This window comes from Scleropages formosus, chromosome 2 (genome assembly GCF_900964775.1).
Source record: "Scleropages formosus chromosome 2, fSclFor1.1, whole genome shotgun sequence".
NCBI classification, from domain to species: domain Eukaryota; kingdom Metazoa; phylum Chordata; class Actinopteri; order Osteoglossiformes; family Osteoglossidae; genus Scleropages; species Scleropages formosus.
This window is the reverse complement of record NC_041807.1, coordinates 39,019,907-39,035,179: the sequence shown is the minus strand read 5'-3', so window position 1 is coordinate 39,035,179 and position 15,273 is coordinate 39,019,907. Positions and strand designations below refer to the sequence as shown.

General features: G+C 44.4%; 3 protein-coding genes across 3 annotated transcripts in view; 2 read left to right on the top strand and 1 right to left on the bottom strand.

Annotated features, from left to right (window-relative positions):
• LOC108922356 (tumor necrosis factor receptor superfamily member 5-like) overlaps nt 1-15,273 on the top strand; it is a 533,457-nt gene that overhangs the window by 36,328 nt on the left and 481,856 nt on the right. The window lies entirely within an intron of this gene.
• LOC114909298 (NACHT, LRR and PYD domains-containing protein 12-like) overlaps nt 1-15,273 on the bottom strand; it is a 454,333-nt gene that overhangs the window by 207,887 nt on the left and 231,173 nt on the right. The gene's annotated exons all lie outside the window — the stretch shown is intronic.
• LOC114909315 (tumor necrosis factor receptor superfamily member 5-like) lies at nt 123-2,526 on the top strand. Its single transcript, XM_029247683.1, has 6 exons — nt 123-268; nt 359-400; nt 1,143-1,233; nt 1,353-1,440; nt 1,893-2,077; nt 2,196-2,526. The coding sequence occupies exons 2-6, from the start codon at nt 383-385 to the stop codon at nt 2,213-2,215; spliced, it is 402 nt and encodes a 133-aa protein (XP_029103516.1). The 5' UTR covers nt 123-268; nt 359-382; the 3' UTR covers nt 2,216-2,526.

The window sequence follows — 15,273 nt, the reverse complement described above, 5'->3', positions numbered from 1 at the left end:
AACATAGTACATGAATATAGTGAGCAAAACTGCACAGTGTTCACAGAACTGCTTGTTAATTTTAGGGGTGTTTCTCTAAATTAGGGATTTCAGTGAGATCTTTCACTTTCGGTTTTAATAATGGAGAAAACGTCAACATAACACTGCAATATATGTCTTGACATATGTGAAGTTTTGTGGCTTACGTGTTTTCAGAGTTACTGTTTCCAACACTTGTTAGTTTCATTTTATTGACTAATGCAACATTGCTTGAGAAGGGACACATACAGTGAGTATGAGCTACACTATGTTTCCTGTTCTCCGTTCTGTTCATATGTTGGAAGTAAATGAAGTTGGATTTCAATTCCTGTCTTAACAGATACTCATCAGAAGTTCACTCACCATGTTCTACGTGCTGAAGGTTGTTTCTCATTTGTTTTATTTATACCTCTTGCTGTTGTAGCAAAAGCACCTCTGTGTACGTTAATATTTTTACTCTGTTTTGTAGTACTGTATAGAGTAATAGAAAATGGGTGGCACAACAAGCAGCACTGCTGTTTCACAGTGCTTGGGTGGTGCAAGAGAATGTGGGTTCAATTCCCCTTCAGGCTCTGTGGAGTTTGTGTGTTCTCCCCCTGTCTGTGTGGGTTTCCTCCTACACTCCAAAGACATGTTGTTGAGGTTCCCCCATAGTGTGTGTTTCACTGATGTATGGATGAGTGGTGCAGTGTAAGTCACCTTGGTGAACAAGGTGTGTGAGCTGGTAACACTATGTAGTATCCACTGGTGATTTTCTTGGAGAAAAATGTCTGCAAAGTGAATAAATGAAGAGTTCTTGTTATGAATTAAAAAAAAATAAAGAAAAACAGTTCATTAACTAAACATAAAATTTACTTATATTCATTTAGATAATGCTTTTCTCCAAAGCAAGTTACAATGTTAAATTTCTTGTTGTTATGTACCCTTTTCAGAGCTGCAACCTTGGGAATTCAAAGGCAGCAGCTTGTATTATTAATAAATATAAAATAAAATATAATTATTTTTGGCTAGCTTATGCTTTTAATGCAATTGTTTAAAAATGATTTAATTTTAAACGCAAAACATTTCATACCTGTAATTGTTATTTATATTTAACCTGACAGCTACATTTATTCTCTCCTCAGATTTGTGTGGTTGTCCTTCTAGTTGAGGGAGGATGCAGAGCAGCACAGAACCACACAACATGCAAACCTGGACACTTCATCAAACACCCTGGTCTGATGTGTTCATGTGTTTTACTGTAAATCCATCTGTATGATTTTCAGCCTTCAGATTTGCAATGCAATCTTCATTTTAGCCTTTGGTAAAATATTTTCTTTGTTCTACTATGATAGGAATTCACTCCAATGACAATGTGTGTGAAAGCTGCCCTGAAAATTCTTTCTCAAATGGATCTTCTACATTCTGCACACCACACACAGAGTAAGTGTGACTGTGACCACAACAAGGCGTCTTCCCCAAGTGCGTGAGCTTTCGTTTGGTGTTGGCGGTGCAGGGGCAGGCAGAATAAGGATCCAGAGCAGGCAGGGGTCGCCAAGGTGCATACGCTGGTAAAGGAGAATAGCCAGTAGACGGGGTTCAAGAGACAATGCAGAAGATTCAAAGCCAGAAGAGCAAAACAATGGGCATACCGGGGAGGCAAGGAGGCAAGATTGCGGTTCACTGGGTAGCTGGGGTGGCTCAAATGAGGTTCAACAAACCAGTGCGTTTGGGGCCATCCTTACGTATCTCATCCCTTGATCTGCTATCTGTACGGTCGTCCGGCATGAGGGCGTGACGGTAAGACTGTCATTGCACTGGCTCATTCATGAAAATGTAAAACTCTGAAGATTTTCTTTGTGTACAAAGTCTCTTTTTTTCATTAATTTTCACAGCTGTGAGGCAAAAGGACTTTGCACAGTCAGACCAGGAGACAGTATGTCTGACGCTGAGTGTGGAGAACGCAGTCGGATTCCTGTTATTGTTGCGATCATAGCTATAGTTTCTGTTCTCGTTGTTATTGTTGGTGAAGTTTTGAAATTCAAATATAGAAAAATAAACAGAGAACTTCCTCTGAATGGTGAGTATTTTTGTAATTTAATTAAAATAATTGGAGTTTTTTAAAAAGCTTTGTTAATGTTAATGATCACTATTTGTGTTTCAGTGCAATGATGTTCTGTTAATGTTTGTCTTTCCAGTTCTATTCAGACCCGTGTAGAACATCATCTTGCCAACAAGGGTTTGCATAAAACTGGACTCTTCACATTCACCACTTGTTGAAGTTAGTCCAGGTGAGCAGACAGAGACCCCAGGAAACAGATGGATGACTGATGAGGGGCCTCTGCTAAAAGGCACCACTATGTGTGATAAACAAAACATCGCTGACAGTTGCAGACCCTGCTAAATCAAAAAGTTCTATATTCAGACTTGGAGGATGTTTCTTCTGAACTGGTGTGCGGATAAAGCTGCATCAAACAAAAAAAGAATCAGTGCACTAACTCATACATAGAAAGTTCCACAAACACCCTGATTAGGGGTCAATTGCTTTGAATGACTGACATGCATTTACGTTACGTGTGCATTTATTTGTATAGCAAGACCTTTTCTCTACAGTGATGTATAACTCTGAGACTTCAGACTATAATAACCTGAAAAAAAGTAAAAATTAATTAAAATGTCTGTTTATTCTAATATAAGTCGTTGAAGTCATTTTTTAACAGATTTCCTTAACTACATGTGGATCAGATTGTTGCTCATAACAAATGTGTTTCCTCACTCAACTAGCTTTTCATGCAAACACAGTAAAATCCCTCCTGCAGTCATTATGCTATGAATATTCTGAATTTAAAATAAGGTTTAATTTATTAGTTATGTGTTTTTGATTTCCTGTTGTCATTTTTTCATTGTCAATAATTACGATTTCAGCCGCATCAATGTACAGCAGTATTCCTTTACACACTGTAGAATTTCAGTGAATCAGAATTAAAAAGTTTTGATCCATCTGTGGATGAATCTGTTCCTTCTCTTCAGTTTTAAAGGAAAAAAAAAAAAACAGTGATTATGGATTGTTGGAGTCTTAAGAGGAGATCACTCATTCTGTTTGATGATCCAGCAGAATAAGAGCAGTAACAGAGTCCAGCCACAGAACCAAGTGCATCACTGGATAAGCGCCCGTAGGAGATGACGTGGAGCATGGTAACACGTCACAGTTCCGGGTGCTGGACGGTCAGGATGGTGTCTGTGGAAAGCTACTATGAGGTCCGGGTCCAAGATGTCCTTAGTAGCCACCCAGTAGCGCTCTTCCGGCCCGTAGCCTTCCCAGTTGACGAGGTACTGCAGGACTCCCCGCTGTTGACGGGAATCCAACAAGGCCCGCACGGCGTATGCCCGGGCACCTCCGTCCTGTATGGGAATCGGAGGAGGAGAGGACAACTGGGGCTGGTGTAAGGACACAGAACAGGGTTTCAGGAACGAGGCGTGAAAGTTTGGGTGGACCCTTAGGTGAGCAGGAAGCTGGAGACGGTAGGAAACCAGGGAGATGCGTCTCAGAACCTTAAATGGACCGATGTACCGTGAGCTGAGCTTCTTGGAGAGGTAAGACCCCCGGTGGACAACCAGACTCTCTGCCAGGGGTAAGCGAGCATCTCCGACGGTCCGCCTGGTGTTTCATCTGAGTCTGGCTGCGGAGGAGGTGCTGCCGGACCTCTCTCCAAACGTCTGTGCTGGACCGATACCACTCAATTACCACTGGGACATCACTGGAGGCAGGTTGTCATGGGAACAATGGGGGTTGGTAACCCAATACGCACTGAAACGGAGAGCAGCCAGTAGAACTGTGATGTAGGGAGGTGTGCACGTATTCTGCCCACGGTAAGTATCTTACCCATTGCTGCGGCTTCTCCAGGCAATAACTGCGCAAGAACTGACCAATGTCCTGTTGGATTCTCTCCACTTGCCCATTCGCCTGGGGATGGTAACCTGATGTGAGACTTACGGACACGCCTAGTTTCTTCCAGAACGCCTTCCACAACCGGGACGTGAACTGGGGACCCCTGTCGGACACAATGTCTTCGGGCAGACCAAAGAGACGAAACACGTGGAGGAAGAGAAGTTCGGCGGTCTTCATGGCCGTCGGAAGCTTGGGAAGGGGCGCCAGATGACAAGCCTTAGAAAAACAATCGACAATAGTCAGGATTGTGGTCAACCATCCGAGGCGAGTAAATCCACAAGGAAGTCCAATGCTATGTGGGACCAGGGACGGTTTGGTACAGGCAGGGGCTCCAGGAGTTCCGCAGGTTTCTGGTTTGACAGCTTGACTTGTGCGCATACCTGGCAGGCCCGAATGTAATCCTGGGTGTCCTCCTGCAGGGACGGCCACCAGAAATGCCTCTGGAGGAGAGCTTGGGTCTTGCTGTACCCAGGGTGACCGGAGGCCGGATGGTCATGCGCCCACTGTAAGATGGTGGCTCTCAGCCTGGGGGGTACATATTGTTTGCCTGCAGGTTTACCTGGAGGCTCGGGATCCATGGCTTGGGCTCTGGCTACGTCCTGGTTAAAATCCCATTGTACTGGTGCCACAACACAAGACCGAGGCAAGATATATTCAGGTCCCCGTTCTTGTGGCTCCCGGTCGTACATGCGGGAGAGGGCGTCTGCCTTGGTGTTTTTGCTAACTGGCCGATAGGAGACAGTAAAGTTAAATCTGGTGAAGAAGAGTGCCCACCTGGCTTGCCGGAGGTTGAAGTGCTTTGCCTTCTGCAGATATTCCAGGTTCTTGTGGTCTGTAAGGACAACGAATGGGTGGCGAGCTCCTTCCAGCCAGTGCCTCCACTCTTCGAGAGCCATCTTGACTGCTAGGAGCTCTCGGTTTCTGATGTCGTAATTCCTTTCAGCTGGGGACATCTTCCTTGAGAAGAAGGCACAGGGGTACAGTTTAGGGGGGTCTCCCTGGTGTTGAGACAGCACGGCTCCTACCCCAGTTTCCGAAGCATCCACCTCTACCACAAACGGGACCTCAGGATCGGGATGGCGGAGGATGGGTGCTGTCGTGAACCTTCCCTTCAGGGGGGTCGAAGGCACGTTGCGTGTCGTCTGTTCAGGTGAGTGTGGTTGTTTTCAAAGAGGTTAGGCTCATCAGAGGAGCGGCCAGAGTACTAAAGCCCCTGATGAAACGGCGATAGAAATTAGCAAAACCTAGGAACCGTTGTAAGGCTTTTACTGTAGTGGGTCTTGGCCACTGGAGTACTGCCCTTACCTTTTCAGGGTCCATGGCCACCCGTTCTCGGCTGAGAATGAAACCTAAAAAGGCGATCTGTTTTCGGTGGAAACTGCACTTCTCACCTTTAACAAAAAGTCTGTTCTGCAGCAGTCGCTGGAGGACCTGACGAACTAGAGCCACATGTTCTTCCATGGAAGGGGAATAAATCAGAATATCATCTAGATACACCAGGATCCCTTGGTTAATGAGATCCCCGAGAATGTGATTTACAAAAGCCTGAAAAACACTGGGAGCATTGGTTAAACCAAAAGGCATTACCAAGTATTCATAGTGTCCAAGGGCAGTGCTGAAAGCTGTCTTCTATTCATCCCCCTCACGTATCCTGACTAGGTTGTAAGCACTGCGCAGGTCCAATTTTGTGAACCACTGGGCACGGTGGACCTGCTCCAGTGCTGCGGTAATCAGTGGCAGGGGATAGGGGTACTTGACAGTGATACTGTTGAGTCCACGATAATCGATACATGGGTGGAGGCCCCTGTCCTTCTTCTCGATGAAGAAGAACCCCATCGCAGCGGGGGAAGTGGAAGGCCGGATGATCCCTGCTGCGAGGGCCTCAGTGGTGTATTGTTGCATAGCCTGTTGCTCCGGAATGGAGAGTGGGTAGACCCAGCCCCGAGGCGGTGTGGTTCCCGGGAGGAGATCTATAGTGCAGTCCCAGGGCCGATGTGGAGGGAGGACAGCAGCCTGTCCTTTACTGAACACCTCCGCCAGGTCTCGATACATGGAGGAATGTGTACCTGTTAGAGAGGGTCAGCACATTCGACAGGCGTAGCTCTGTACGGGACACATAAACAGGCCGTCCCACATTGTGGGCCCCAGGACACCAAGTCCGCCGTGCTCCACTTGAAAACTGGGTCATGCAGGGTGAGCTAAGGAAAACCTAGAATAACTGGGGTTTCGGGAGAAGGAATCAGATAGAAGCACAGCTGTTCTTGGTGAGCGACCCCCACAGCCAAATGGAGCGGTTCCGTCTGGGAGTCGACGTAACCTTTCCCCAAAGGCTGTCCATCAACAGCAACTATTTTCATCCGGACTTTACATGGGGACCAGGGAAAACCGTGAGATTTAGCAAAGCCGACATCCATAAAGCAGTTGGCTACCCCTCAGTCAAAGTGGAGGTCTCAACTGAATGTTGTCCCCAGGAAATGACTAGAGGCGCGGAAAGGCGGTTGCAGTGGAGGGTACCACTCACCGGCAGGTCAGGTCGGATCGAGCATTTGGCCCGGAGAAGTCCTGGTTCTCCACAGTAGAGGCAGAGCCGACCTTGTAAGCGGCGTTATCTTTCGCTGGTGGTGAGACGGCCTTTGTAGAGGTGAAGGGAGTTAACCCCCTTGCTGGGAGGGCAGTGATTATCAGGAACGGGTTGCATGCGGGCATCTCTCTCCCTGACTTGATTGTCAAGAGCTACAGCTGCCGCGATGTACTGGTCAACGGTCCATGTCTCGCCTCTGAATACCAGTTCTTTGCGCAGCCTGGAGTTCAGCCCCCGTCGAAAGCAGGCACGCAAGGCATTTCGATACCACTCACTCTTCTCCACGAGAATCCGGAAGTCCACCGCATAGTCTGACACGGGACGATCACCGTGGGTTAGGTCCATGAGACGTTCACTGGCCATCAGGTCTGGGCAGGGAAGCCCGAACACTGTCTGAAAAAGGTCTTTGAACTCCTCATATTTAAGTAAGGAACAGCGCCACCATGCGGCAGTGGCCCAGTCAAGTGCTCAGCCGGACAGGAGGGAAATTACATAAACAATGCGACTTAGATCAGAATGGTAGACGTGGGGCATACTAGAAAACATGACTTCACACTGCAACAAAAAGCCTGCACAACGAGCGGGCATACCGTCAAAGCGGTTCGGGGGGGTCAGGTGACTGTAGTGCGGTATTGACGGGGATGTGTTTGGGAGGTTAGGCGCTGCAGGAGCGGTCGCCAACTGTGGTTTTCAGGGCGCTTACCACTCCATTGTAGGCGGTTATTAGGTTGGTGAGCGTTTGTTCCATCCCCTCCAGACGCACCTCACGAGCGTCTAATACCGCCAGTACTTGATCCAGCTCCACAGGGTCCGCGTCTATGGCGGAACCTTCTGTCACGGTGTTTCCCTGGGGTGGGTGCGTCGAACCCAAGCGCGGAGGAGGGTAAGCTGGTTCAAGGGGCGATCCGTAAGACATGGTCGAGGAGGCAAGCAAGGGTAACAGATGTGCGCACGTAGTCCGAAGGGAAAATCCAAGAGGCGTAATTCAAAGACAGACAAGGAGTCGAGGCAGACCAGGGAGTCAATCACGAGGAGCAGGACGAGGAGCAGGACGAGGAGCAGGACGAGGAGCAGGACGAGGAGCGCAAGTGTGTCACGAGGCTGAAGCAAGGTTCCACAGCTTCCTAAGGTCCGGGCTGCCCTTTTATGTGCCCAGAGACTGATTTGCCGCCGGTGTTGCTTGTCGCCGAGTTCGTGGGCGTGACAGCTGCAGACATGAAAGTCTTAAGTAAACCTAAATTGTTACCTACTACTTGCTGCACCGAGATTCATCGTTCGGTATGTTACACGTGAAGTATGTTACGTGTGAAGAACTGAGGCACAAGAATTTGGAGGTAGGAGACACTTTTTTAAAGATATCACGAGCTTTGAATTGTTGGTGCATGAACATTGTACATGAATATAGTGAGCAAAACCGTGCACAGTATTCACAGAACAGTTTGTTTTTTTTGGGGTTGTTTCTCTCTAAAAAATGGGGCTTCATTGAGTTTTTTTCACTTTCGGTTTCAATAATGGAGAAAACGTCAGCATTACACTGCAATATATGTTATGTCTTGACATATTTGAAGTTTTGTGGCTTACGTGTTTTCAGAGTTACTGTTTCCAACACTTGTTTGTTTGATTTTATTGACTAATGCAACATTGCTTGAGAAGGGACACATACAGTGAGTATGAGCTACACTATGTTTTCTGTTCATATGTTGGAAGTAATGAAGTTGAATTTCAATTCCTGTCTTAACAGATACTCATCAGAAGTTCACTCACCATGTTCTACGTGCTTAAGTTGTTTCTTATTTCTCTTATTTATACTTCTTACTGTTGTAGCCAAAGCAACCTCTGTGTACTTTAATGTTTTTACCCCGCTTTGTAGTACCATATAGAGTAATAGAAAATAAACAGTTGTTTTTATGATTTTCAAAAAACTGTTTATTAACTAACATTAAATTTGCATTTATTCATATAGCTAACACTTTTCTCCAAAGCAAGTTACAATGTTAAATTGCCTGCTGCTGTGTATCCTTTCATGCAACTGGGTAATTTTAACCAAACAATTTAAGCAAACAATTTAATATATGTGCCTTGCTAACAGTGGGGTTCAAAGTTGCAACCTTGGAATCCAAAGGCAGCAGCTTGTATCATTAATTAAAACGAAGTAAAAAATAAATATTTTTGGCTAGCTTATGCTTTTAATGCATTTTTTTTGGGGAGGGGCGCGGTGGCACGGTGGCGCGGTGGGTTTAGCCGGGTCCTGCTCTCCGGGGGGTCTGGGTTTGAGTCCTGTTTGGGGTGCCTTGCGACAGACTGGTGTCCCATCCTGGGTGTGTTCCCTCCCCCTCCAGCCTTACGCCCTGCTGTGTTGTTGGGTTTGGCTCCAGCTTCCAGCGACCCTGCACGGGACAAGCGATTTGTGTGTGTGTGTGTGTGTGTGTGTGTGTGTGTGTGTGTGACTTAATTTTAAATGCAAAACATTTCATGCCTGCAAATGTTATTGATATTTAACCTGACAGCTACATTTATTCTCTCCTCAGATTTGTGTGGTTGTCCTTCTAGTTGAGGGAGGATGTAGAGCAGCACAGAACCACACAACATGCAAACCTGGACACTTCATCAAATACCCTGGTCTGATGTGTTCATGTGTTTTACTGTAAATCCATCTGTATGATTTGCAGCCTTCAGATTTGCAATGCAATCTTCATTTAGCCTTGGTAAATATTTCTTTGTTCTACTATGATAGGAATTCACTCCAATGACAATGGTTGTGAAAGCTGCCCTGAAAATTCTTTCTCAAATGGATCTTCTACATTCTGCACACCACACACAGAGTAGTGTGACTGTGACCACAACAAGGCGTCTTCCCCAAGTGCGTGAGCTTTCGTTTGGTGTTGGCGGTGCAGGGGCAGGCAGAATAAGGATCCAGAGCAGGCAGGGTCGCCAAGGTGCATACGCTGGTAAGGAGAATAGCCAGTAGACGGGGTTCAAGAGACAATGCAGAAGATTCAAAGCCAGAAGAGCAAAACAATGGGCATACCGGGGAGGCAAGGAGGCAAGATTGCGGTTCACCGGGTAGCTGGGGTGGCTCAAATGAGGTTCAACAAACCAGTGCGTTTGGGGCCATCCTTATGTATCCCATCCCTTGATCTGCTATCTGTACGGTCGTCCAGCATGAGGGCGTGACGGTAAGACTGTCATTGCACTGGCTCATTCATGAAAATGTAAAACTTTGAAGGTTTTCTTTGTGTAAGAAGTCTTTTTTTTTTCATTCATTTTCACAGCTGTGAGGCAAAAGGACTTTCCACAGTCAGACCAGGAGACAGTATGTCTGACGCTGAGTGCAGAGAGTACAGTGAGATTCCTGTTACTGTCGCTGTCATAGCAATACTTGTTCTTGCTATTATTGCTTGTTTAGTATTGAAGGATAAAAAAATTCAAACAAGACAACCTCCGAATGGTGAGTATATTGTAACTTTATTAAATAACTGTAGTTTTTTAAAGCGTGTTGTTGATCATAATCCTTATTAGTGTTTCAGTGCAATGAGTTCTGTTCATCTTTTTTTTCCAGTTCTATTCAGATCTGCGTAGAACATGATCTTGCCAACATGGGTTTGCATAAAGCTGGACTCTTCACATTCACCACTTGTTCAAGTTTGTCCAGGTGAACAGGCAGAGACCCCAGGAAACAGATGGATGACTGATGAGGGGCCTCTGCTAAAAGGCACCACTATGTGTGATAAACAAAACATCGCTGACAGTTGCAGACCCTGCTAAATCAAGAAGTTCAATATTCAGACTTGGAGGATGTTTCTTCTGAACTGGTGTGCGGATAAAAGCTGCATCAAACAAAAAAGAATCAGTGCACTAACTCATACATAGAAAGTTCCACAAACACCCTGATTAGGGGCCAATTGCTTTGAATGACTGACATGCATTTAGGTTATGTTTGCATTGATTCGTATAGCAAGAGCTTTTCTCTAAAGTGATGTATAACTCTGAGACTTCAGACTATAATAACCTGAAAAAAAGTAAAAATTAATTAAAATGTCTGTTTATTCTTAATATAAGTTCAGTTGAACTTGAAGTCATTTTTTAACAGATTTGCTTAACTACATGTGGATCAGACTGTTGCTCATAACAAATGTGTTTCCTCATTCAACTAGCTTTTCATGCAAACACAGTAAAATCCATCCTGCAGTCATTATGCTATGAATATTCTGAATTTAAAATAAGGTTTAATTTATCAGTTATGTGTTTTTGATTTCCTGTTGTAATTTTTCCATAGTCAATAATTACGATTTCAGCCGCATCAATGTACAACAGTATCCTTTACAACTGTAGGACTTCAGTGAATCAGAAATAACAGTGTTGAACCATGTGTGAATGAATCCGTTCCTTCTCTTCAGTTTTGAAAAATTGAGTGATTATGGATCTGTGGAGTCTTAAGAGGAAGTCATTCATTCTCACTGTTGGGTCCAGAGAAGAAGAGCAGTAACAGAGTCCAGTCACAGAACCAAGTGCATCACTGGATCAGCGCCGTAGGAGATGACGTGGAGCCTGGTAACACGTCACAGTTTCCTGAAACCAAGTAAAGCTGTGCTATTTCTAGCACTAATATCAACATTTTAAGTGCTGAATGCAGGTCGTATGAGGGCCCCCACACAGAAAATTTAAAACAGAAAGGAAAATAGGTTATTATCAGTTATATTTTGAGCCAGTAAAAACAATTTTGAATTTTTTTTTAAATATGAGGTATTCGCAGTAACTTGGCAAACTTGAGAAATGTTTCTGAATTCCTGGTGATGCTTATAAGTAGCAAGTGCAACAGGAAGCAGAAACAGGAAAACTTTGCCTTATTTTGCGTTGAGCGATCTTCACCTCCCCATTAAAACTGCCGTTTCAACATGTCAGGCTTGCAGGTGAAATGTTACGTGCAAAGAACTGAGGCACAAGTGTTTAGGAGTAGGAGACATGTATGTGTGTGTCATGAGTTGGTGGGCGGAGCAGCCACGTCAGGGGGCGGGGTTTGTTATGATGGTTCGCTCCCCACTGTTGGCCCCCCTGCTTATCAGAATAATTACTATGGACTGTTAAGTAGCTCTTCCGGGGATTAAGGGGGATGTTCTGGGAAGTGTTGGCGGGGAGATGGATGGCTTCCCCGAACTGGCTGGCACGTGGTTCTGACCGCTTCGAACTTTGTCCATTACGTTGCTCGTTTTCTGCCTGTTTTGGGTCTCCTTAGTCTGTAAATATAAACCATATTTGTATGGAAACCCTGCTGCCCTGCCCTTGTGGCCACCTCTGCCCCACACCAGGCCACAGAGTCTGTCTGTGTTTGTCAAGATTCATATTTTGTAACATGTACTTGTAATGTGTATGCGTGCCATACCTGAAGATCGAGTCAGGCCGCATTCTTTTGAACAAACTGAGGTCTTTCACAGTATAACGTGTTAAACAATACCACATTTGAACTGAATTCACTTTTTTAAGGATATCATGACCTTTAAATTGTTGCTGGATGAACATAGTACATGAATATAGTGAGCAAAAACTGCACAGTGTTCACAGAACTGCTTGTTAATTTTAGGGATGTTCGTCTAAATTAGGATTTCAGTGAGATCTTTCACTTTCGGTTTTAATAATGGAGAAAAATGTCAACATAACACTGCAATATATGTGGCTTACGTGTTTTCAGAGTTACTGTTTCCAACACTTGTTAGTTTCATTTTATTGACTAATGCAACATTGCTTGAGAAGGGACACATACATACAGTGAGTATGAGCTACACTATGTTTTCTGTTCATATGTTGGAAGTAAATGAAGTTGAATTTCAATTCCTGTCTTAACAGATACTCATCAGAAGTTCACTCACCATGTTCTACGTGCTTAAGGTTGTTTCTTATTTCTCTTATTTATACTTCTTACTGTTGTAGCCAAAGCACCTCTGTGTACTTTAATGTTTTTACCCCGTTTTGTAGTACTATATAGAGTAATAGAAAATAAACAGTTGTTTTATGATTTTCAAAAAAACTGTTTATTAACTAAACATTAAATTTGCATTTATTCATATAGCTAACACTTTTCTCCAAAGCAAGTTACAATGTTAAATTGCCTGCTGCTGTGTATCCTTTCATGCAACTGGGTAATTTTAACCAAACAATTTAAGCAAACAATTTAATATATGTGCCTTGCTAACAGTGGGGTTCAAAGTTGCAACCTTTGGAATCCAAAGGCAGCAGCTTGTATCATTAATTAAAACGAAGTAAAAAATAAATATTTTGGCTAGCTTATGCTTTTAATGCATTTTTTTTGGGGAGGGGCGCGGTGGCACGGTGGCGCGGTGGGTTTAGCCGGGTCCTGCTCTCCGGTGGGTCTGGGTTTGAGTCCTGTTTGGGGTGCCTTGCGACAGACTGGTGTCCCATCCTGGGTGTGTTCCCTCCCCCTCCAGCCTTACGCCCTGCTGTGTTGTTGGGTTTGGCTCCAGCTTCCAGCGACCCTGCACGGGACAAGCGATTTGTGTGTGTGTGTGTGTGTGTGTGTGTGTGTGTGTGTGTGTGTGTGTGTGTGACTTAATTTTAAATGCAAAACATTTCATGCCTGCAAATGTTATTGATATTTAACCTGACAGCTACATTTATTCTCTCCTCAGATTTGTGTGGTTGTCCTTCTAGTTGAGGGAGGATGTAGAGCAGCACAGAACCACACAACCTGCAAACCTGGACACTTCATCAAATACCCTGGTCTGATGTGTTCATGTGTTTCACTTTAAACCCATCTGTGTGCTTTGCAGTCTTCAGATTTGCAATGTAATCTTCATTTTAGCCTTTGGTAAAATATTTTCTTTGTTCTACTATGATAGGAATTCACTCCAATGACAATGTGTGTGAAAGCTGCCCTGAAAATTCTTTCTCAAATGGATCTTCTACATTCTGCACACCACACACAGAGTAAGTGTGACTGTGACCACAACAAGGCGTCTTCCCCAAGTGCGTGAGCTTTCGTTTGGTGTTGGCGGTGCAGGGGCAGGCAGAATAAGGATCCAGAGCAGGCAGGGGTCGCCAAGGTGCATACGCTGGTAAAGGAGAATAGCCAGTAGACGGGGTTCAAGAGACATGCAGAAGATTCAAAGCCAGAAGAGCAAAACAATGGGCATACCGGGGAGGCGAGGAGGCAAGATTGCGGTTCACCAGGTAGCTGGGGTGGCTCAAATGAGGTTCAACAAACCAGTGCGTTTGGGGCCATCCTTACGTATCCCATCCCTTGATCTGCTATCTCTACGGTCATCCGGCATGAGGGCGTGACGGTAAGATTGTCATTGCACTGGCTCATTCATGAAAATGTAAAACTCTGAAGATTTTCTTTGTGTACAAAGTCTCTTTTTTTCATTAATTTTCACAGCTGTGAGGCAAAAGGACTTTCCACAGTCAGACCAGGAGACAGTATGTCTGACGCTGAGTGTGGAGAATGCAGTCGGATTCCTGTTATTGTCGCGATGATAGCTATAGTTTCTGTTCTCGTTGTTATTGTTGGTGAAGTTTTGAAATTCAAATACAGAAAATAAACAGAGAACTTCCTCTGAATGGTGAGTATTTTTGTAATTTAAGTAAAGTGAAGCTGAATAAAGTTTAAATTAAAATATTGTATTAAATATTAAATTAAAATAAAGTTTATTGCATAAATTGTACTTTTGCTGAGATGTACGTCGCTTTCGACAAAAGCATCTGCAAAATGAATAAATATAAATGTAAAATAACTGGAGTTTTTTAAAGCTATTAGTGTTTCAGTGCAATGATGTTCTGTTCATCTTTTTCTTTCCAGTTCTATTCAGACATGTGTAAAACTTAATCTTGCCAACAAGGGTTTGCATAAAACTGGACTCTTCACATTCACCACTTGTTCAAGTTTGTCCAGGTGAACAGGCAGAGACCTCAAGAAACAGATGGATGACTGATGAGGGGCCTCTGCTAAAAGACACCACTATGTGTGATAAACAAAACATCGCTGACAGTTGCAGACCCTGCTAAATCAAGAAGTTCAATATTCAGACTTGGAGGATGTTTCTTCTGAACTGGTGTGCAGATAATGCTACATAAGTGCACTAACTAAAACACACAAAAAATCAGTGAACTAACTCGAGCAAGAGCATTTCTTTAAAGTGACGTACAACTCTGAGACACACACACACACACACACACACACACACGTTGCCTGAACCGCTTGTCCCATTCGGGGTCACAGGGAGGCTTTGAGGGGTCTCTGAGCCTTTAGAGTATAAAAACCTGAAAAGAGTAGAAATTAATTAACGTGTGTGTTTATACATAATATATGTTTAGTTGTAGTCATATTTTAACAGATTTACTTAACTAAATGTGGATCAGGTTATTGCTCATAACGAGTGTGTTTCCTCACTCAACCAGTTTTCCATGCAAACGCAGTAAAATCCCTACTGCAGCCATTATGATACGCACAGACACACACACACATTGCCTGAACCGCTTGTCCCATACGGGGTCACGGGGAGCCGGAGCGTAACCCGGCAACAAAGAGCGTAAGGACGTAAGGGTGTGGAGGGGAGGAAAAGGACGGGACGCCAGTCCGTCGCAAGGCACCTCAAGCAGGACGCGATCCCCAGACCCACCAGAGAGCAGGACCTGGTTCAACCCACTGCGCCACCGCACCCCCCTCCATTATGATATGAATATTGTGAATTTAAAATAAGATTTAATTTGTCAGTTATGTGTTATTGATTTCCTG